This window comes from Hylobates moloch, unplaced genomic scaffold (assembly GCF_009828535.3).
Source record: "Hylobates moloch isolate HMO894 unplaced genomic scaffold, HMol_V3 SCAFFOLD_15, whole genome shotgun sequence".
Taxonomy (NCBI): Eukaryota; Metazoa; Chordata; class Mammalia; order Primates; family Hylobatidae; genus Hylobates; species Hylobates moloch.
In genome coordinates, this window is record NW_026652290.1 from 33,072,648 (window position 1) to 33,094,691 (window position 22,044).

Sequence of the window (22,044 nt, forward strand, 5' to 3'; positions counted from 1 at the left end):
GTTCTTCCTTGAGACTTTTCATTTCTCAAGAAGAAGAATTCTCCTATTTAAAAGATACTAGGAAGGAATGGATATGTGAAGCTGTCTGAATTGCTAGGTTGTGCTGGTACTTTCCCTTTCAATTTGACTTTATGAACAAGGCTCACAGGACAGAAACTATTAAAAATATATGAAGATTTGACCTGAGTCATCTCTGAAGACAAGGGACACTTGCCCCTGCCAGCTAAATTCTGATTTGGCATTCCCGGGTGACTGCAAATCTCATGGAAGTGTCAGAGGTACAATCCTTGTAACATGCAGTGGTCCCATAGGAAATTCCATTTCACAGGTAAGTAATAGTTGGCTCATCTGGGGAAGCACACATGATGGTCAGTCACCCAGTGCACCGAGCCTCCGTGATTGCTTTTGATAACCAGAGGGAGAAACCAAGACATGTAAAAGAAACAACTATTGGCAATGCTCAAAGCAGCAAACCTGACCCCACTACATTTCTCACTAGTATTATGCTTTGCTGAGTTCTCAGAATGGGAAATAAATTATCCAAAATCGAAACAACAGTGGTACCTGACAACCAATCTCCAGTCATGATCCAGTAGGCCTCATGTATAACACATACAGAGCCTACACTTACAGGTATCTCCCTGAATAGGAGGGGTTTACTACAGGAGATTTAACATTGAAATGGCCAAAAACTGGATTCTCAAATATTAAGGCATGACAGGTTTTCTAGGACTCTAGTTAGCTACATATTATGGCTCATTCTTGTGTGCACGTTTAAACTAATAGGTAAATTACATTAAGAAAAATTCAGAGTTTAAATGGGCAACCTACAACTATAGAGTTAAAACGTAGAGTCTTCTTCTTTTTTTTTTTTTTTTTTTTTTTTTTTGAGACAGAGTCTTGCTCTGTTGCCCAGGCTGGAGTGCAGTAGAGCAACCTCGGCTCACTGCAAGCTCCGCCTCCTGGGTTCACGCCATTCTCCTGCCTCAGGCTCCCGAGTAGCTGGGACTACATGCACCCGCCACCACCATGCCCGGCTAATTTTTTGTGTTTTTAGTAGAGACGGGGTTTCACCCTGTTAGCCAGGATGGTCTCCATCTCTTGACCTTGTGATCCGCCCACCTCGGCCTCCCAAAGTGCTGGGATTATAGGCATGAGCCACCACGCCCAGCCAAAACGTAGAGTCTTCTAATTCCTCTCTCTCTCTTTCTCCCCCCTCTCTCTCTCTCTCCCCTACATTGAATTTGCTGACTTTTGTGCTGCTGTTGAGATAAAATGCACTGCTAATGCGTGGTATTGCTAATCCAAAGCTACTTGGAGATTTTGTTTTTCTTATACAATTCAGCCAGTTCTAGCTAAAATGCAAAAATGGAAAATTTAACCCTAAACTCATCTGAAACTGAAGGTGAAAAAATATATGAAAAGGGTTTTGTGGGTTTTTTAAATCAAATTGCCATGGAAACGGCTTTTTCCAAAACTTTGTTTCATAGCCTTCATTACATTACCCAATGGGGCAAATGAAATTTAGCCATCTGAACAGGTTCCATTTTTGTCAGGAATACAATTTGAATCCAGCCATCTTTGGTAAGCCAGTGAGTTTATATTACTATCTCATGACTAAAATTATAGAATGAAAGCTATAAGATATTTATGTGTGTGTATGTGTTTAGATGTGTACATGTATTTTTTATGTTTTGTCTATATGGTATCAAATTGACTTATAAATAGGCATACATTAGGAAGTACAAATATTTTCCAAGTTCACATGACTTAAATCTTTAATAAGTAAGCTGGTTTTAAAATTATTAATAAAATATACATAGAAATGTCTTCAGAAATGTCAGCACACATTTTTGCCTGCATTTACTGATCAAAAGTTTTATAGTTGTTTCTGCTAGATATTTAAAGTGTCAGGGTTTGGTATGAAGGCTATAAAACTATAAATCAAGCCAAAAACAGATGATCTTTGTGTGTTTTTTCATAAGTAAGGCTGATTTAATATTGTTGGTTTCACAAAAACAGACCTATCTTATGAGTTAGAGGCAAAATACCCATATATGTAACTTTCAGGTTCTTACTTAAATGAACATTTGATATTCATAGGCTATAAAAGTTGTTAACAACGAAATAACTTGAAATACTTACCAGCTTTGTCCAATATCTCAGTTTGCATAAGTAATCTTGTTATACTGTTAGCAGTAAGTAAATTAGGCAAATGTAAATGAAAAATGCTTATAAATAAACCTTTTATGTAATTTGAAATCTTAAACTTATGATAAATTAAATAATACAAACTCATTAAATGTCATTTTCAATTAAGAAAATATAAGAAAACGTATTTTTAAAAAATGATGAAATGGCTCTTTTCTATAAAATACTGATATGTGGCAGACAAGTCAAGATCTTGCTTACTAAGTTTACACCAAAATTTAAGGTTACTAAGAGTTAAAAGTTCTAACTAACATATAATTTTGTATATAAAGTATGCCAAAAAATAAGATGTATTTTTGATAAGAAAAAAATACAAGAAAGGCATGAAATGTGTTATTGAGAAAAAGAAAATTTTGTCTAATTCAGAGGTTATTTAAAGGTTATTTATGAAATAAGATAGAAAGAAACAAGTAAGTGGAAGAGAAAGGTGAAAAAGGTTATGGATATGGAAATGTACTTTTTTGTAAAAAAAACAAAAAGAGGTTAAAAAGAAAAGAGAATAATTTTGTATAAGAAAGAATCTTGTATAGTAAATTTTTTCCTACAGTGAAATGACTGGGTATTTAAGAAAAAGGAAGTATAAGAAAGAGCAAAAAGTCCCAGGATGTCTTAAATAGTCTGTGTAAGTCACGATAAGATATTTGAAAAGAGATTTATTAAAGGAAGTTTGTATGTGATTAAGTTTGCTATAACACAAATGTTTTCTTTCTAAATATGGAGTTTTGATATTAAAAATATACTAATACAAAACTAAAAATTCGTCCCCTATGTTAGAATAAGATTTTCTGAAAGTATTTATTTGTTATTAATAAAATTACAAGAGGTTTTATCTGTTTCTTTTTGAAATTTCTCAAATTTATGTCTCAGAAGTTCAAATTCTGCTCTATCTCACTAAATGTGATTTGCAGTTTATATACCATTTCCTTCTGTTCTTTATTCCCTTAAAAGGTAAATCTTTTTGCTTACCTGGGATGATAACTCTCTTCTTCAATCTTTTTATTAACTCCCATAACTATTTTCTTCCACTCTACCTCTGATGTTGTGACTGGACACTAAAATGTTTATCTTGAAGGTCTAGAATAGTAGTGTTTTCCTCTAGAATAATTTGATTCTGTACTCTCGGCTTTTCTTCAGTAGAGGGGAATTCTCATGCTGTTGCTGAGAGCCATGTATTTCTGTGCTCAAGGTATGAGTTCTCCTGTTTACATTCCTTTGTACTGTCGTGTACACATATAACCCTGAACACACTGTTCTTACATCTGATTAAGCTCAACTACCCTTTTTATCAGGCTTGACTTCCAGGTTATCTAAATGGGCTTCCCATAAGGAGAATTAGTCATACTTGTGTTACTCCATTTTGCATTGCTATAAAGAAATACCTGAGACTGGGTAAATTATAAGGACATTTATTTTGGCTCACAGTTCTGCAGACTGTACAAGAAGAACAGTGCCAGCATCTGATTCTGGTGAGGGCCTCAGGAAGATTACAATTACATTTATGGTGGAAGGTGAATGAGGAGCAGGCATGTCACATGGCAAAAGAGGGAGCAAGAGAGAGGAGGAGGTGCCAAGCTCCTTTAAACAACCAGCTCTTGCATGAACTACCAGAGCAAGAACTCACTCATTGCCATGGGGGTGGCAATGAGTCATTCATAAAGTATCTGCCTCTATGGCCCAAACACCTCCCACTAGGCCATCTCCAACACTAGAGGTAACATGTCAACATGAGATTTGGAGGGGACACACATCCAAGCTAAATCAACACTATAGGAGGTTTTGTGGGGATTTTTGTTTGTTTGTTTACCTTTATAGTAGCTGGTCTAAAAAACAAAGATTTTATGTTTTATTAAAACAATTTCTGCATTATTCTTATTAGGTTTCATATTACTTAGGAAAACTGAAATTTAAAAGGGTTAAGGATTTTACCTTCATAAAAATTTCTGTATTTCTTTTGAAGTATTTTGATTACCACTCTACTTGTGTGAATAACTTTTATTTTCCAGTGACCTATGGTTTTATTTTGATCTAGTTTTTTGAAACTTTTGACATCTTTGTCATGTTCCCCCAGGATGAAAATCCTAAATTAAGTCTTCTTGTATTAAATAATTAGACTTATCTGGTAGATTATTTGTAAAGTATCATCAAATGATAATATTAGATCTTTCTGTTACAATTATGGGTACATTATTGACATAACTGTTCCAAAACTTATGTAAATTTACAAAAAGCTGATTTGTTATCAGTCATAATTTTGATTACTATGTTAAATCTTAAGTTATATTTGTATGGGTATGTTATTAATGTGAATATTCTAAAGATGATATAAAATTTATGAAAGCCTGATGTCTCTAACATGACACTGTCATAATGATTCTGGTTGTTATCTTAAAATGCTGCAAATAATAGAAATAACAAAATTTCCTTGTCTATTGGGAACTTTTATCAAATCTTAACCATAGCTACACCGAATTTTGGTCATCCAGCGTTATTATTCTCAATTCCTCTCTACAAATATTTGCAATCAGCTGTAGTCAAAAAGTGCTGCCGTGTGTGGTGGCTAACACCTATAATCCCAGCACTTTGCGGGGCCAAGGTGGGAGGATCACTTGAACCCAGGAGTTTGAGACCAGCCTGGGTAATATACCAAGACCCTGACTCTACAAAAATAAAATAAAATAAAATAAAAAAATAAAATAAAATAAAATAAAATAAACTTAATTGGGTCCAGTGGCACAAACTTGTAGCCCCAGCTACTTGGGAGGCTGAGGTGGGAGGATTTGCTTGAGCCTAGGAATTCAAGGCTGCAATGAGCCATAATCACACTACTGCACACCAGCCTGGGTTGCAGAACAAGATCCTGTCTCAAAAAAAACAAAAAAAGAAAGAAAACTGCTTTTTTTATGAAAACGATTCTAATAAGTATGGGCACAAAAAGAGGAAAAAACTAATACAATTAATGAAAGAATATACAAATGTATGTTCTAGTTTTGTTGAATATTTATCATGGTTTTTCTCCAATGTGTCACTCCTTTGATGATATTGTGTGTAAAATTTGTAGTATTCTTGTAATAGTCTTCTTGAAATGTTGTGAAAGGTGCAGAAAACTGCAATGTCAGAAAAAAAAACTGAATCATACTAATTAGAAAAATAGATGAGTGAGGCAGAAAACTAACAAGGAAATTCTGACTTAAATTCAGCACTTCACCAATTGGACCTAATAAAAATTGACAAAATGTTCCACCCAGCAACCACAGAAGATGCATTCTTTTCATTTGCACATGGCATATACTCTAAGATCAACCACATATTTGGCCATAAAGCAAATCTCAATAACTTTTTTTAATGAAGAAACAACACCAAGCATATTTTTGGACCATGGAGAATAAAAATAGAAGGCAATATCAAGAAGATACTTCAAAATCACACAATAAAATGGAAACTAAAGAACTTGTTTCTTAATAACTTTTGAGTTAACAACAAAACTAAAGCAGAAATCAAATAATTATTTAAAATAAATGAAAACAGAGACACAATTTACCAAAATCTCTGGAATGTAGAAAAAGCAGTATTAAGAAGAAAGTTTATAGTGCTTAAATGGTTTGCCTACCTCAAAAAGCTAGAAAGATACCAAATTATCAATCTAACATCACACCTAAAGGACCTAAAAAAACAAGAACAAACTAATCCAAAGCTACCAGAATAAAATAAATAACAAAAATCACAGCAGAAATAAAATTGAGACCCAAAAAGCCATATAAAAAATTAATGAAATTAAAAGTTGGTTCTTTCAAAGAATATGTGAGATGATAGAATGCTAGGTAAACTAACAAAGAAAGAAGATTCAAATAAATACAATCTGAACTGATACCCACGGAAATACAAAAGAGCCTCAGAGACTATTATGAACACCTCTGTGCACACAAACTAGAAATCTAGAGGAAATGAATAAATTCCTAGAAACACAAAACCTCCCAAGGAAGAATTAGGAAGAAATTGAGATCCTGAACAGACCAATAGCAAGTTTGAAAAATATAAACCAGTAATAAAAATCCTACTAACCAAGAAATGTCCTAGACCAATTAGTTCACAGCCAAATTCTGCCAGACATGCAAAGAAGAGCTGGTGCCAATCCCACTGAAACATTCCCCAAAAAGTTGAGGAGAAGGAACTCCTCCCTAACCCATTCTATAAAACCAGCATCATCCTGATACCAAAATCTGGCAGGCACAACAAAAAAGGAAACTACAGGCCAATATTCCTGATGAACAGACACAAAAATCCTCAACAAAATACTAGCAAACTGAATCCAGCGACACATCAAAAAGTTAATTCACCATGATTGAGTAGGCTTTATTCATGGGAGGCAAGGTTGGTTCAACATATGCAAATAAATAAATGTGATTCACCAAATAAAACAAAATTTACAAAAAACACGAACACAAGTAAAAACGTCATGATCATCAATAGATGGAGAAAAAGCTTTAAATGAAACCCAACATCTCCTCTTGATAAAAACCCTCAACAAATTAGACATCAAAGGAGTATACCTCAAAATAGTGAGTTATCTATGACAAACCCACAGCCAAGCTCATACTGAACTGGCAAAAGCTGGATTCATTCCCCTTAAGAATCAGAACAAGACAATGTTGCCCATTCTCACTATTCTGACTCAACATGGTACTGGTAGTCATAGGAGAGCAGTTATGCAAGAGAAAGAAAAAGAGGAAATTCAAATAGGAAAAGAATAAGTCAAATTATCTTTCTTCATAGATGATATTACTCAATACCTAGAAAAACTTAAAAGACTACCAAAAATCCCAACAACTGATAAATAACTTCAGTAAAATTTCAGAATATATAATCAATGTACAAAAGTCAGTAGCAGTTGTATACACCAATAACATCCAAGCTGAGAGCCAAATCAAGAATGCTATCCCATTTATAATGGCCACACAAAAAAATACCTAGGAATATATCTAACCAAGGAGGTGAAAGAACTCCACAAGAATAACAAAAATTTCTGCTGAATAAAATCACAGATGATACAAACAAATGGAAAAACATTCCATGTTCATGAATGGGAAGAATGAGTATCATTAAAATGGCCATACCACCCGAAAGCAATCTCTAGATTTAACACTATTCGTATTAAATTACCAATGTTGTTTTCCACAGAATTAGGAAAAAAACTACTCTAAAATCCATACGGAATGAAAAAAAGAGCAGGAATCACCAAAGCAATCCTAAGCCAAAAAAAGAAAAAAGCCAGAGACATCACACTGTCCAACTTTAAACTATATTACAAGGCTACATAACCAAAACGCTACAGTACTGGTACAAAAACAGATACATAGACCAGTGGGACAGAATAGAGAACCTAGAAATAAAGTCACACACCTACAACCAAGTGAACATCCATGAAGCTGACAAAAATAAGCGATAGGGAAAGGACTCTCTATTCAATAAATAGTGCTGGGATAACTGCCTATCCATAGGTAGAATGAAACTGGCTCCTGTTCACTGCTCTGTGTCTTCTGTTCCTAGAAGCCCAGTCTCTATGGCCCTGTGACCAGCAGGCATTTGGAGATCCATAGCTAGGACACCAGAACCTGCTGCAAGCCTAGAAATGGAACTGTTGACATTCAGGGATGTAGCCATAGAATTCTCTCCAGAGGGGTGGCAATGCCTGGGCACTGCACAGCAGAATTTGTATTAGAATCCGATGTTAGAGAACTACAGAAACCTGGTCTCTCTGGCTTTGTGTTCTCATTTCACCCAAGATTATTGACCAGAGCAGGGCATGAAAGATTCATTCCAAAAAGTAGTACTAAGTAGATATGGAAAATATAGACATAAGAATTTACAATTAATGAAAGCCTGTAAGAGAGTGTGGATGAGGGTAAGATGCAGAAAGGAGGTTATAATGAACTTAGCCAATGATTTTCAACTACATAGAACAAAATATTTTTTCAAATGTCCCACGTTTATTTACATATGAAATGTGTTCCATACAGTTATGATGGATGGAGTGTATAACACCTGACAGCAGCAAGACCTTTCGAGGAACCGAACATTGACTACAGTATATCATACAAGTATCTATATATACACAAAAGAATTCCTTTTCTTAAAAAAAAAAAGTACAAAACATGTTCAAGGATAAATACAAGATATAAAATGCAAAAGAAAACACAAAACAAAACCAAAAAATATAACTCTCTCAGAGAACTATAAACGGAAGGGACAGAAGAGTACCTCTACTGCATTTTAGTAAAGTACAACTACCGACGTTAAATATACCTCTTGAAATGGCTGAACTAATCCCATGTGGCTCAGTGCTTAAGGTAACGGCCAATTGCGATACACAGCCGGCTGCATTGCTAAGTCGGTGGCTGACGTCGTGCACCCCAACTCTAAGCACCAGAACGTTTGGCAGTAGCACCCAGAACAGGAAACGCCAACTCTTTTGAAAGCAAAGGATTAAGTCAGCTGATTTTTTTTTCTATCAAGAGCCAGAGAAATACTTGATATTCTTAGTTGTGTTTCTGTAATAGTTAATAAATTACATGACAAAAACCTGACTATGTAGATCTATTGGTCTAACTACGTATTTGTAACTTTTATAGTAGTCCAGCCCTTTTGTTACTTTCCCTCCTTGTGCTCTTAAAGCCAGCCTTGCAGATCTGCCCAGAAAACCTGTCCCATTCTTTTTTTCTTTAGAATAGCCTTCCCCATTCCTCAAAATGGAATTGAGGAAATCAGCATTCCTTATTAGATTCCTGGCTTCAGTTTTATTAGTTTCCACGGCTGGGAAAGGAGCGACCTGCAAGGCTGCTTTGAACACCCTTCGGCGTGGCCTGAAGACAAAGGTGCGCCCACACTGGAGTGCAGTCGTCTCAAACGTGCACTCACTCCCTCGGGGCAGGCACATCGAGGAGGTGCTAAGACATTTAGAAGTTCCTAGTGTTTTTGAGACCCACAATTACTTCCAATTTATGTAGTGAATTCTAAAAATTAAAAACACTAAAAAGGGCATTATTTTAGCCTGTAAGTAGTTAACCCATTCAAATTCGAAACATACAAAGTGATTTATTTGAATTCAGGAACTGCCCCGTTACTAAGAACTCTGTTTTAAAGAAACAGTACAAAAAGAAAAATTCTAACCCAAAACAACTGAAAACGTTTTCCACTGATTACTGATACAAACATGTAACAAAGAGTATAAAAAGTTATTCATTTAAATATATACAAACTCTTTTAAACTCAAATCCTGTTTTAATACTTAATGAGGATATATATGACAAGATGAAGAAGAAGGCATGTTGAAAGAGAACATATTGCACCAGCCTAGACAGTACCGTTAACTCTATGATACTGCAAACTTTGTGTAACGAAAGTGTCTTTTTTATCCCAATGTGGACAGGGATTTTCCTCATGGAGCGTCTGTGGCTATTTCTCGTCTGAGCTCATCCTTTTGGATTTGATGAAGGCCGTACCATGTGTCTGCATGTGAGTGTTTAAGGCAGCTTCAGTTTCAAAAGTTTTTGTGCACACTTTGCACGTTCTGTCTGACATGACACCATTGGGAGATTCGTCCTCATGACTGGGTTTGTTCTCCTGTTGGTTATCTTCCCTAGCTCCATTTTGCTTGGACACTGGCTGAGGTTCCTTTAACTTGTGTACAACAAAGAGGTGCCTGGACAGAGAGACGTGAGACATATAGCAGAGGCCACACTCCCGGCACTGGTAGGAAGAACCATCCGATTTGTGCTGAGGGATGTGTTCGTGGCACTGCAGCAGGTTTTCGGTGGTGAAGCGACACACGGCACACTTGTGAACCTTAAAAACATTGATTTTCAGCTTTTTCAGTGGTTGAGTGATTGCTCCTCTGGGAGGCCTGGACTCCAGAACCGGTTCTTTCAACTTCCACTTGGGGCTGGGGACCTTGGCATCTTCTTTTATTTCTGTTTCCTCCTCATTGGTGGCGTCTGTCATTTCTTTCAGGTCAGGGTCGCTGATGCCATGCATCAGCTGGACATGCTTCTCCAGCATCAACCATTTGGTAAGGGTACCTCTGGAGTCTGGGCAGTGTGAGCAGGCATACACTTTCCTGATGCCTTTGTGCTTGATCCGGTTGTGCCAGCACAGGCTGTGGGACGAGCTGAAAGGCTTGTCATGCTGGCGGCAGGGGTGTTTCTTCATTTGCTTCCCATGCTCCTTCCTCACGTGGGATATGTACACATCTCTCTGCATGAACAGGCGGTCACACTACCAACACATCCACCCAGGACTGGCCACTTTCTTGGTTTCCATTGATTTTTTTCAAAGGAGATGGAGATTTCTTTTCCAATTTCTCTTTCCCATTCATGGATTTGCTGTCCTCTTTGTTCTGATATGCTGAATTATAAGTTGCAGGCTTAATGCTCAAAAGCAAGTTTACACCCAAGTTGGCCCTTCAATACTTTTCAATGTCCCATGCATAGACTTGATATGGTCCATCGTAAGTTGCTTCTGTGCATATAAAAGAGAACAGTCGAGACACATGAAAACAGACATCTTCTGGTTTTCAATGTGTTGGTCAAAGTGGCGATACAGCAAGGTTTGCAGGGTGAACACAGTGTTGCACATGGAACACTTACATATTATTTTTGGTTCTCCTATCTTGATGCCAGGATGCTGTGTGTAGGTGTGGGAATGTGTGCTTGGGGCGGACTTAAACGCCATCGGACAAATAGGACACTTGTAGAAGACTTCACAGTGAGAACCTTGAATGCGAGACTTCAGAGCAGCCACATCAGAGTACACAACATTGCAATGTACACGTCAAAAACCAACTCTCCTTGTGTAGTGTAGACAGTTCTTGGTGACGTGGGTCTGGAAGTGCACCAACCTGCAGATGGCCCTGCACTCAGGGCAGGTGTAGGGAGATTTGTGCTGATGGATTCTTTGCACTGATCAGGAAGCAGCATCTGACAGAAAGTACAAGTCTTTTGTCCACTCATATCTGCAGCCTGCTGGAAAACTGTAGCCAGCGATGTCTTGACCTGGAAGATTTCATTACACTCCAAACATTTTACATTATGTCTACACAGTTTGGAGGGGTCTTCATCTAGGGGCATGGCTGTGGTGCTGGGAGTGCTTGAAGGAGCCGATATGACTGTCCCAGTTATGCCAGACTGAATTTTTGTGACAGTGTGTATGCCAGCTCCCACAGGGCTCTGAAGAGTGGAAGATGAAGAAGAAGTATTGCTTGATGGAGAAACTGTCATTTGACCTGCTGGGACTGGCTTTAAAATTGAGTAGGAACATTGCATTACCACCCCTTTCTTCTTATGCCCATGGGCATGGGAAAGGAGGCTGCATTTGTTGTAAAAAACGAGGTTCTTTGTACAATGGTTGCATGTTACTTCGATGCACATGCTCCATCTGTCGTAGTGCTGGGTCAGACTCTTCAAGTGCAAAGGAGTCCCTACACTCCAAGCACTTGTACCCATGCATCAGTAATGTGATCCCTGCATTGGCAGGAGGACTGAAATTTAGGATGTAAACAGGGACTGGATTGACACTGCTCAGCACCTTGTTGAAAGTTTCAACCACAGAATTCTGCAAGGACGACACCACCTGGACTCGAGACACCTTCTTGGGGGGTTGTGAGGCTGCTGCATTGATTATTGCCTGCTTTATTTGTTGCTGAGTTTTGGTTAGCACTTGGCGGAGTTCAGAGGTGGCCTGGGCACCCTGAGGCAGAAGGTTAAGGTTGGCAAGGTGCACAGTCTTTGGCACAAGTTTGGCATTGGCCAGGCTGGATGCTGGCATCATGACAGTTTGCTCCTGGATGGCATTGGCAGCTTTAACGATGGTGCTGCTGGCACTCTGGACAGAGGCAGCAGGTATGACCATGGTTTTCACCGTGGTGTTGTCAGCGAGCTTCAAATTAATGACTTGGGATCCTGCTGTCTTCACAGCAGACACTGGGAGGAAAGCAGTAGCCACAGGCTTGATTGTGACCTGTTTAGGGGTGGGCTCTGCAGGGGAAACTGCATTGGTCACCATTGCAGACTGGAGAGGCACCCTGTGGGGAGAGGAAACGGCAGTGGCTGATGCTGGAGGCAACAGAAGGGATGTCACAGAGGACATCACAGATGCCATCTGCTCAGAAGATTTCTTCTCAGAGTCAAGATCCACTTCTGGCAATACCCTGGTCACTGTTCTCTTGATTTCCCCAGAAGATGTCTTAATGGTTTTTATGTGGACTTTGGGGATTGCTGGTGTGGATCCTGCAGGAGAGGACTGGGTTCCCTTGCTGCTGTTCTCACTTGAGATGTTTCTGGGACTATCTGGTTGCTTTAGGGATGGTTTTTTTGTCCCGTCGATGAGATTCTGGGATTCAGGAGACTTGGCAGCGGCTCTCGGACTGTCGTTTACTTCTTTTGGTAACGGGGAGGATTCCCTCGAATTGGCCACTTGTTCTTTGGAGGAGTCTGAGCCGCCTTTTTAGCGCTGAGAGCTGTGATGGCAGCAATGCAGGATGAGAAGTGGGAGGACAACTTTGTCTTTGATGGTGCAATGCCGAGGAGGCCAAGAATTTCATATAGAGTCAAACAAACTTCATAAGCAAAGGAGAAGATACTTTTCAGACAAGCAAATGTTAAGGAAATTTATTACCACCAGACCTGCCTTAAAAGAGGTCTTTAAGGGAGTGTTAAATATAGAAACAAGCCAGGCACAGTAGCTCACGCCTGTAACCCCAGCACTTTGGGAGGCTGAGGTAGGCAGATCACTTGAGCCCAGGAGTTCAACACCAGACTAGGCAACATGGTGAAACCCCATCTCTACAAAAAAATATAAAAATTAGCTAGGAATGGTGGTATGTGCCTGTGGTCCCACCCACTCAGGAGACTAAGGCAGGAGGATGGCTTGAGCCCAGGAAGCAGAGGTTGCAATGAGCCCAGATCATACCACTGCACTCTGCCTGGGAAGCAGAGTGAGATCCTGTCTCAAAATAAAATAAAATAAATATGAGAACAAAAGACCATTACCAACCACCACAAAAACACACTTAAGTACATAGACCATTAACACTATAAAGCAACTACAAAATCAAGTCTAGTCTGCAGGATCAATTCCATACATAGAATTATTAACTTTGAACGTAAATGGGCTAAATGCCCCAATTGAAACGCACAGAGTGGCAAGTTGAATAAAGAAGCAAGACCCGCTTGGGTGCAGTGGCTCATGTCTGTAATCCCAGCACTTTGGGAGACCAAGGTGGGCAGATCGCTTAAGCCCAGCGGTTCAAGACCAGCCTGGGCAACATGGGAAAACCTCGTCTCTATAAAAAATGTAAAATTAGTCAGGCATGGTGGCATGCACTTGTAGTCCCAGCTACTCCAGAAGTTGAAGTGTAAAGATCACCTGAACTCAAGAGGTTGAGGCTGCAGGAAGCCATAATTGTGCCACTGCATTCCAGCATGGATGAAAGAGACAGATTGGACTCAAAAAATTAAAACAAACAAACAAACAACACCCAACTGTATGCCATCTTCAAGAGACCCATCTCACACATGCAATGACACAGATAGGCTCAAAGTAATGGGATGGAGGAAAACCTACCAAGTAAACAGAAAACAAAAACAAAACAAACAAAAAAATAGCAGGGGCTGCTATTCTAATTTCAAACAAAACAGACTTTAAGTCAACAACAATCAAAAAAATACAAAGAAGGGCATTACATAATGGTAAAGTGTTCAATTCAACAAGAAGACTTAACTCTTCTAAATATATATACGCATCCAACACAAGAATTATGTGTGCAGCCTGGGAGCACCCAGATTCATAAAAACAAATTCTTAGAGACCTGTGAGGAGACTTAAATTCCCACACAATCATAGTGGGAGACTTCAACACTCCACTGACGGATTAGACAGATCATCAAGGCAGAAAACTAAAAAATATATGTGGGACCTGAACTCAACACTTGACCAAATGGAACTAACAGACATCTACAGAATTCTCCACCCCAAAACAACAGAATATATATTCTTCTCATCACCACATGGTGCATACTCTAAAACCAACCACACGATCAGACAAAAAACAATTCTCAACAAATTTTAAAAAATTGAAATCATACTAATTATGCTCTCAAACCACAGCACAATAAAAATAGAAGGGAATACTAAGAAGATTGCTCAAAACCATAAAATTACATGGAAATTGAACAACCTGCTCCTGAATGACTGCTAGCTAAATAATGAAATTTAGGCAGAAATAAGCTTCAAAACCAAAGAAAAAAAGATAAGACATACCAGAATCTCTGTGATACAGCTAAAGCAGTGTTAAGAGGAAAGTTTATAGCATTAAAAGCTCACAACAAAAAGTTAGAAAGATCTCCAATTAACAACATAGCATCACACCTAGAAGAACTAGAAAAACAAGATCAAACCAACCGTAAAACCAGAAGGCAAGAAATAACCAAAATCAGAGCTGAACTGAAATAAAGTGAGGCATGAAAAAACATACAGAAGATCAATAAAACCAGAAGTTTTTTAAAAGACTGAATAAGATAGATAGAACGCTAACTAGACAAACAGTGGAAGAAAGGGAGAAAATCCAAATAAACACAATCAAAATTGACAAAGGAGACATTATCAATGACCCTACAGAAATACAAAAAACTCTGAGACCATTATGAACACCTCTAGGCATACAAACTAGAAAACCTACAAAATGTGGAAAAATTCCTGAAAACACAACTGCCCAAAATTGAACCAGGAAGAAACTGAAACCCTGAACAGATTAATACTGAGTTCTGAAAGTGAATCAGTAATAAAATAATTTCCATCTAATTTTATGATTTTGAGGAAGAAAAAGCCCAGGATCAGATGAATTCACAGCCAAATTCTACCAGACGTATAAAGACGAGCTGCTACCATCCCTACTTGAAACTATTCCAAACAATTGAGGAGCAGAGACTCCTCACTAACTCATTCTATGAGGCAAGCATCATTCTGATACCAAAGCCTGGCAGAGACACAACAAAGAAAAAACTACAGGCCAATATCCTTGATGAACACAGATGCAAAAATCCTTAACAAAATACTAGCAAACTGAATCTACCAGCACATCAAAAAGCTAATCCACCATAATCAAGCAGGGTTTATCCCTGGGATAAACAAGCAAGATTGGTTCAACATATGCAAATCAATAAATGTGACTTATCACATAAACAGAACTAAAAACAAAAACCACATGATCATCTCAATAGATATAGAAAAGACTTTTGATAAAATTCAACATCCCTTTATGTTAAAAACCCTTAATAAGCTAGATATTGAAGGAACATACCTCAAAATAATAAGAGACATTTATGACAAACCCACAGCCAACAACACACCAAACAGGCAGAAGCTGGGATCATTCCCCTTGAGAACTGGAACAAGACAAGGATACCCACTCCCATCACTCCTATTCAACACAGTACTAGAAATCCTAGTCAGAACAATCAGGTGAGAGAAGTAAAGGCATCCAAATAGGAAGACAGGAAGTCAAACTATCTCTGCAGATAACATGATTTTATACCTAGAAAACCCCATAGTCTCTGCCTAAAAGCTCCTAGATCTAATAAACAACTTCAGCAAAGTTTCAGGATACAAAATCAAGGTACATAAATCAGCAGTATTTGTATACACCAACAATATCCAAGCTGAGTGCCAAATCAAGAATGTAATTTAATTCACAATAGACACATACACACACAAAAATACCAAGGAATAAAGGGAACCAGGGAGGTGAAAGATCTTTACAACAAGAAAACAATAATTACAAAGCACTGCTGAAAGAAATCAGAGCTGACCCAAACAAATGGAAAAACATTCCATGCTCAAGGATAGGAAGAATCAATATTGTCAAAATTGCCATATACTATCAAAAGCAATTTCCAGATTCAATGTTATTCCTATCAAACTACCAATGTCATTTTTCACAGAATTAGAAAAAAAAACCTATTCTAAAATTTATAAGGAACTCAAAAAGAGCACAAATCACCAAAGCAATCCTAAGCAAAAAGAACAAAGTGGGAGGCATCACGCTACCTCACTTCAAACTATACTACAAGGCTACAGTCACCAAAACAGCATGGTATTGGTACAGAAACAGATACATAGACCATTAGAACAGGATAAAGAACCCAGAAATAAAGCCACACATCTACAACTAACTGATCTTTGGCAAAGGTGACAAAAATAAGCAATAGGAAAAGGACTTCCTATTCAATAAATGATTCTAGGATAACTGGCTATCTAGATGCCAGAATGAAACTGGACCCCTACTCATCACCATATACAAAAAGTAACTCAAAAGGGATTAAAGACTTAAATGTAAGACCTCGAACTATAAAAACTCCCAGCACTTTGGGAGGCCAAGGCAGGTGGATCGCCTGAGCTCAGGAGTTCAAGACCAGCCTGGGCAACATGGTGAAACCCCGTGTTTACCAAAAAAAAAAATACGAAGAATTAGCTGGGCGTGGTGGCACATGTGCCTGTGGTCCCAGCTATTCAGAAGGTTGAGGTGGGAAGATTGTTTGAGCCTGGGAGGTGGAGATTGCAGTGAGTCAAAATCTCACCACCGCACTCCAGCCTAAGGGACAGAATGAGACCGCTCTCAAAAAAGAAAAAAAATTCTGGAACTAGAGAGTGTTAAGAATGTCCTAAATGTCAGTGAATGATACACTTTAAAGTGCTTAATCTTACGTAAATTTTTCCTCAACTTAGAAACTTTTTCAAATTCTTGAAAAAAAAACTAGGTAACATATTTAAATATATACATAAACATAAATATATACTATAAACATTTATAGCATACATATGTAATCTCTCTGCCATTTTGGGCTACCTTACAAATAAGGCAGAAGCAAACACATAAAAATTAAATATACATATATATACATATACACACACATAAATATGCATATTTATAAATTTAGAAATATAGAACATAGGTGACTATTCAAGGAAATATATATTTATGAGCATATAAATATATAGGTAACATACATAAATATATTTAATATGGAAATTTACACATATGTATGTAGCACTCTGCCACTCTGGCATACTTCGCTCATACGGGGTAGAAGCAAACATATATACTCACATACATGTGTATGCACACACATAGGTGTGTTTTTATATATGTGCATACAACTACTTATATTTATTAATATATATAGAAATACATAAAAAGAGTAAATATATACCCAAGACTATAGTCTATGTCTTAGCCAATGAAAACAGCTGAGCCTTCAGCCAATCAGAGGCTGAAAGCTGCCAAAACATGACTATATAAGGTAAATGCCAACAGCAGCCAATCAGGCTGTTTCTGTGCACTTCTTTTTCTCTAGCTGTAAATATAACCCGCATATACGGTGGCATGGAGTGTTCTGAGCCATTTTTGGTGCAAACTGCTGCCTGATTCCTAAACGGTTTCTTTGCTCAAATAAACTCTGCTAAATTTAACGTATGTAAAGGTTTTTTTTTTAACAGATTAGTGTAGGAAATGCAATCTGAAGTAGAACTTCCATCAAACCCCAGAAGCATGGAGTGCCCAAGCACAGCGACCCACCAGGTCCATTGTGCACGCAGATCTCTCACAGCAGCAGGGGTCCTGGGCAAGTTCTCTCTCAAATTTTGAAGCTCCAAGGATTTGTGTTTTGAGCTATGCATTTGTTTACCTTTGTAAGGGTTTTTTTATTTTTTTATCCAGACTGGGTTTCGAAGTTGATTCTGAAATAATAAATAAAAGCTAAGTTTTATTTATTTATTTAGTTTAAAGTAAATTTGTTGTAATTTTGCCTTTTGAGAGTTCTGGCAAGCTGGATGGGATCCACCTCCCAAGACCCCTTGAGGAATGCAGGAAAGACACTGCTGGCCCCTTTGCCCTCCTTCTGAGGTTGTACATTCCTCTTAGGCCAGACTCTGTTCTTTTTGCATTGAACCTTGATCCTTTTGGGTTTTGAATCCAGGGTTTTGTGCTATGAGAGGGCAAATAACCTTGGGGTGGGTGCCAGCGGCCAGTTTGTGCTATGAGATGACATATGGCCTTTTGAGGTTTGGGTAGCTGATGAGTCATTGGTAAAAACTTGACTGAGTCCAGCATCAAATTGGATTTGATGGTGAACTGTATTGGATCGAGAGAAGAGGCCACTCAGTCTGATGATCGGATGGAAACTGGACTGGGTTCAGTAGATAGATAAGTTTGGCCTCCCTAAAGATAACCTAGAGTTACAGTGGTGACAGTGGGGAAACCCTTACAAAGGTAAACAGGTGCATATCTTCCCAGTTACAACAACTGCAGGGATTGAGAGTACTTCTACTTGTGCATGCAAACTAAAGACCCCTGTGCCCTAAGATGTCTGCCTTTTTTGCAAATAGCCGGGCCACTGGAAAAAGAATTGTCCACTTTTACAGCGGCCATCTCATGGGTCATCCTTTTGGCCTGGACTGTTTCCCCTCTAAGGGAAGCCCCCAAAGGCATCGCTCTTGGGACAACTATGAACTAATCTAATTAGCCCTCGCTGTTTTTTCTCTCTCTCTCTCTTTGATCCTGCTTCTCCCATGGGAACCCCTCAGTTGGCTGAAACCACTCTTTTCAAACCCTTGCTGCTGCTTCTTTCTTATTGTCATGAACTTTGCTATGTCCCCAAAGTCTTACTTAGTGAAAATAAGCCTTTCTGACTTGATTTCCTTGTTGAGAAGAGAAGGGTGGCCAGTAGCCAGGCTAGTGATAGAATTAATTAAATACGCCACCGAATTGATTAATTCCTACAGTGTTAAAAGAGAAGCACTAACAATGCCAGTGACCATGTAACATGGATTTAAGCTACAAGTCATAGAACTGTGATGAGAAGCCTCAGCGCTGTAAAACAGAGGGTGGAGGAAAGTTTTCCTCTCTCAAATGAGCTTTGCCAGGTATACTTCTTGAAGAATAGGAAGTTGAAGTGTTCAGGACTTTTATGTCTATTCTACTTTGGCTTAGTTTACATGATTCTTAGTTTATTAGCCTAGAAATGGTCAAGAAAACTTAAGGCTCAATAATTAGTTATAAATATGAAATATCCCCAATTTTTAAGATAAAAACAACTTGTAAATGTATTTGTCTGTAAAAATTGTGTATATTTTTACAGAACGTCTATTTCTTTATTTTTTATTTTTTTATATATAAATTATTTATTATACTTCAAGTTCTAGGGTACACATGCACAATGTGCAGGTTTGTTGCATATGTATACATGTGCCATGTTGGTGTGCTGCACCCATTAACTCATCATTTGTATTAGGCATATCTCCTAATGCTATCCCTCCCCCTTCCCCCCACCCCACAGCAGGCCCCGGTGTGTGATGTTCCCCTTCCTGTGTCCAAGTGTTCTCATTGTTCAATTCCCACCTATGAGTAAGAACATGCAGTATTTGGTTTTTTGTCCTTGCGATAGTTTGCTGAGAATGATGGTTTCCAGCTTCATCCATGTGCCTACAAAGGACATGAACTCATCATTTTTTATGGATGCATAGTATTCCATGGTGTATATGTGCCACATTTTCTTAATCCAGTCTATCATTTTTGGACATTTGGGTTGGTTCTAAGTCTTTGCTATTGTGAATAGTGCCGCAATAAACATACGTGTGCATGTGTCTTTATAGCAGCATGATTTATAATCCTTTGGGTATATATCCAGTAATGGGATGGCTGGGTCAAATGGTATTCCTAGTTCTAGATCCCTGAGGAATTGCCACACTGTCTTCCATAATGGTTGAACTAGTTTACAGTCCCATCAACAGTGTGAAAGTGTTCCTATTTCTCCACATCCTCTCCAGCCCCTGTTGTTTCCTGACTTTTTAATGATCACCATTCTAACTGGTGTGAGATGGTATCTCATTGTGGTTTTGATTTGCATTTCTCTGATGGGTCTATTTCTTTAAAACAAAGGGAGAGGAGTCTCTCATTTACATTAGTTTTTTTCAGAGCCTTTTGAACTTTGCAATTTCTATGTTTCAGAACCTATTTCTTACAGTTTTTCTATGCTAAACTCTGTCCTGGTCAGTTCTAGAGTGTATGAAGAACCAAATGATGTAATTGTATGCGACCTGGCTGCAGTGGAACAAATTTGACTCTTAAGTATGCAGGCTCTAATTTTCCTGTCTGGTTTTGGTAAGTATTCCTTACATAGGTTTTTTCTTTGAAAATCTGGGATTGAGAGGTTGATGAATGAAAATTAATCCTTTCACTTTGTTGTATATAGGTTTGCAATAATTAGGTCAGAGTGGAGTTTTAAGGTCATGGAGGGGGCTGATGACTCACAAATAATGGGCTCTGATTGGACAACTACTCTTCTGAGTTCCTTCCATTTGACCTAATTAAGCTTGTGAAATTTACACTAAGCCATGAGCTCATCTTTAAAAAGTTTTATTAAAAGATTTTCAGCCGTTCCAAATGGGACTTATTAGTGGAATGTGTTTTAAAGGATCATATCAGATGAATGAAAGGTATTTGATCCTTTGTTTCCTTAATAATAAAATAATGGTTTGGAAAAATAGGCTAGAGTCTAACCACAGTGCTATTATTAGGCTTTCTTGTTAAACATAGGTCTAAGCCTAAGTATGTCAATACAACAAATACTGTTTCATTTCTAGTAATGAAAAAAAAGTCTTTCTGGCATAAGGATGATTTTCATCTGGTTATTTTGAAACATTTTTGTAAAATAAATTTACATCTATAAAGAACATTTTTATTTGTAAGGAGGGGTATGTCTGTGTGCACTGGAAGAGAGGGAGGACTAAATCACTGGGAAGTCTTATGATAAAGAAGCCATTGGCTTAAATCAGCAAAGCAAGCCATCCCTTGGTTTAAGGTGTTTTTCCTGGCCATCCTGTCTTGACTAGAATTTTACCTACACCCTCCTTTTTGGTTTAGGCAAATTATAGTATCTAAACCTGAAGTCTCAGCTCTGTGCCTTTGAGATATAAATGTTCTACCATGTCTTCTCTGGAACCTGATAGCTATCTATCTCTTTAAAATGCAAGTCTAGGGAGATGACTCATCAGAAAAAGAAGAAAAAAGAGGTATTTGGAAATTGTGCAAATTAAAGCAGCCCCTGATGCCAAAGTCTACACATTCCTGAGTGAGTCAGTTCTGGCCAGTTCTAGCTGGATCAAGAGAGCTCTCCTGGGCAGGCCTGAAGAGCACCTGGATGGCAGACACCTGAGGAACCAGGTGCCTGAAAGTTCCTCCACCTGCATGAGGAGCGCCAAAGCCCAGGTGCTGGCTGGACAACCCCTTCTGGCTGCCTAAGCAGGTGGCAGAGGAAGGAAACAAGGTCAGAGGCAGAGTGTTGAACCCTGCCTCCCAGATGGGTGGAAGATGCCTGTCACCAAACTAGGGCCCAGCTTGCCGGGTGAGGTGGGTGAACTGGTGATCCCCTGAGAGAGTGGACGTCAGAACTACATGGTCCCGGACTTCACCTCGGCCAGCGAAGGAGAGAGAGGGTTAAGTTAACTGCACGAGGCCCACTCTAGCCTTAAATTCTGTAATGCAAACCCTTCCCTTGGAGACAAAACAAACATGACAAGGAATTCTGAGGTCAGGAGACACGAACTACAAGTTCCCTAGTGGGAGATTGAGGAGGCAGTGTCCTTCCTGCCCTTGGTCTACTGGCTAAGAACCTTCCTCAGCCTGACCTTTCCACATTGCACTTTCAGCTCTGTTTGCAGTTTTCCTCCTTTAGTGCTGAGGGAATCCCAGTGTTCGATCCTGAAATCTATAGGTTCCTAATGGGTGGTT

At 38.6% G+C, this 22,044-nt stretch overlaps 2 protein-coding genes across 2 annotated transcripts in view; one reads left to right on the forward strand and one right to left on the reverse strand.

The window, feature by feature from the left end:
* The window catches only part of LOC131381273 (uncharacterized), a 17,535-nt gene extending 8,854 nt beyond the window's left edge, over positions 1-8,681 (forward strand). Inside the window, exon 8 of the mRNA XM_058428094.1 lies at positions 8,580-8,681. Coding sequence (XP_058284077.1) covers positions 8,580-8,681 — 102 coding nt within the window. The remainder of the gene's footprint in view (positions 1-8,579) is intronic.
* A 979-nt stretch (positions 8,682-9,660) lies between these two features.
* LOC116484201 (zinc finger protein 532-like) overlaps positions 9,661-22,044 on the reverse strand; it is a 13,431-nt gene continuing 1,047 nt past the window's right edge. Inside the window, 6 exon segments of the mRNA XM_058428095.1 lie at positions 9,661-10,533; positions 10,535-10,659; positions 10,662-11,159; positions 11,162-11,664; positions 11,666-12,698; positions 12,701-12,840. Of these exon segments, the coding sequence (XP_058284078.1) occupies positions 9,661-10,533; positions 10,535-10,659; positions 10,662-11,159; positions 11,162-11,664; positions 11,666-12,698; positions 12,701-12,840 (3,172 nt within the window).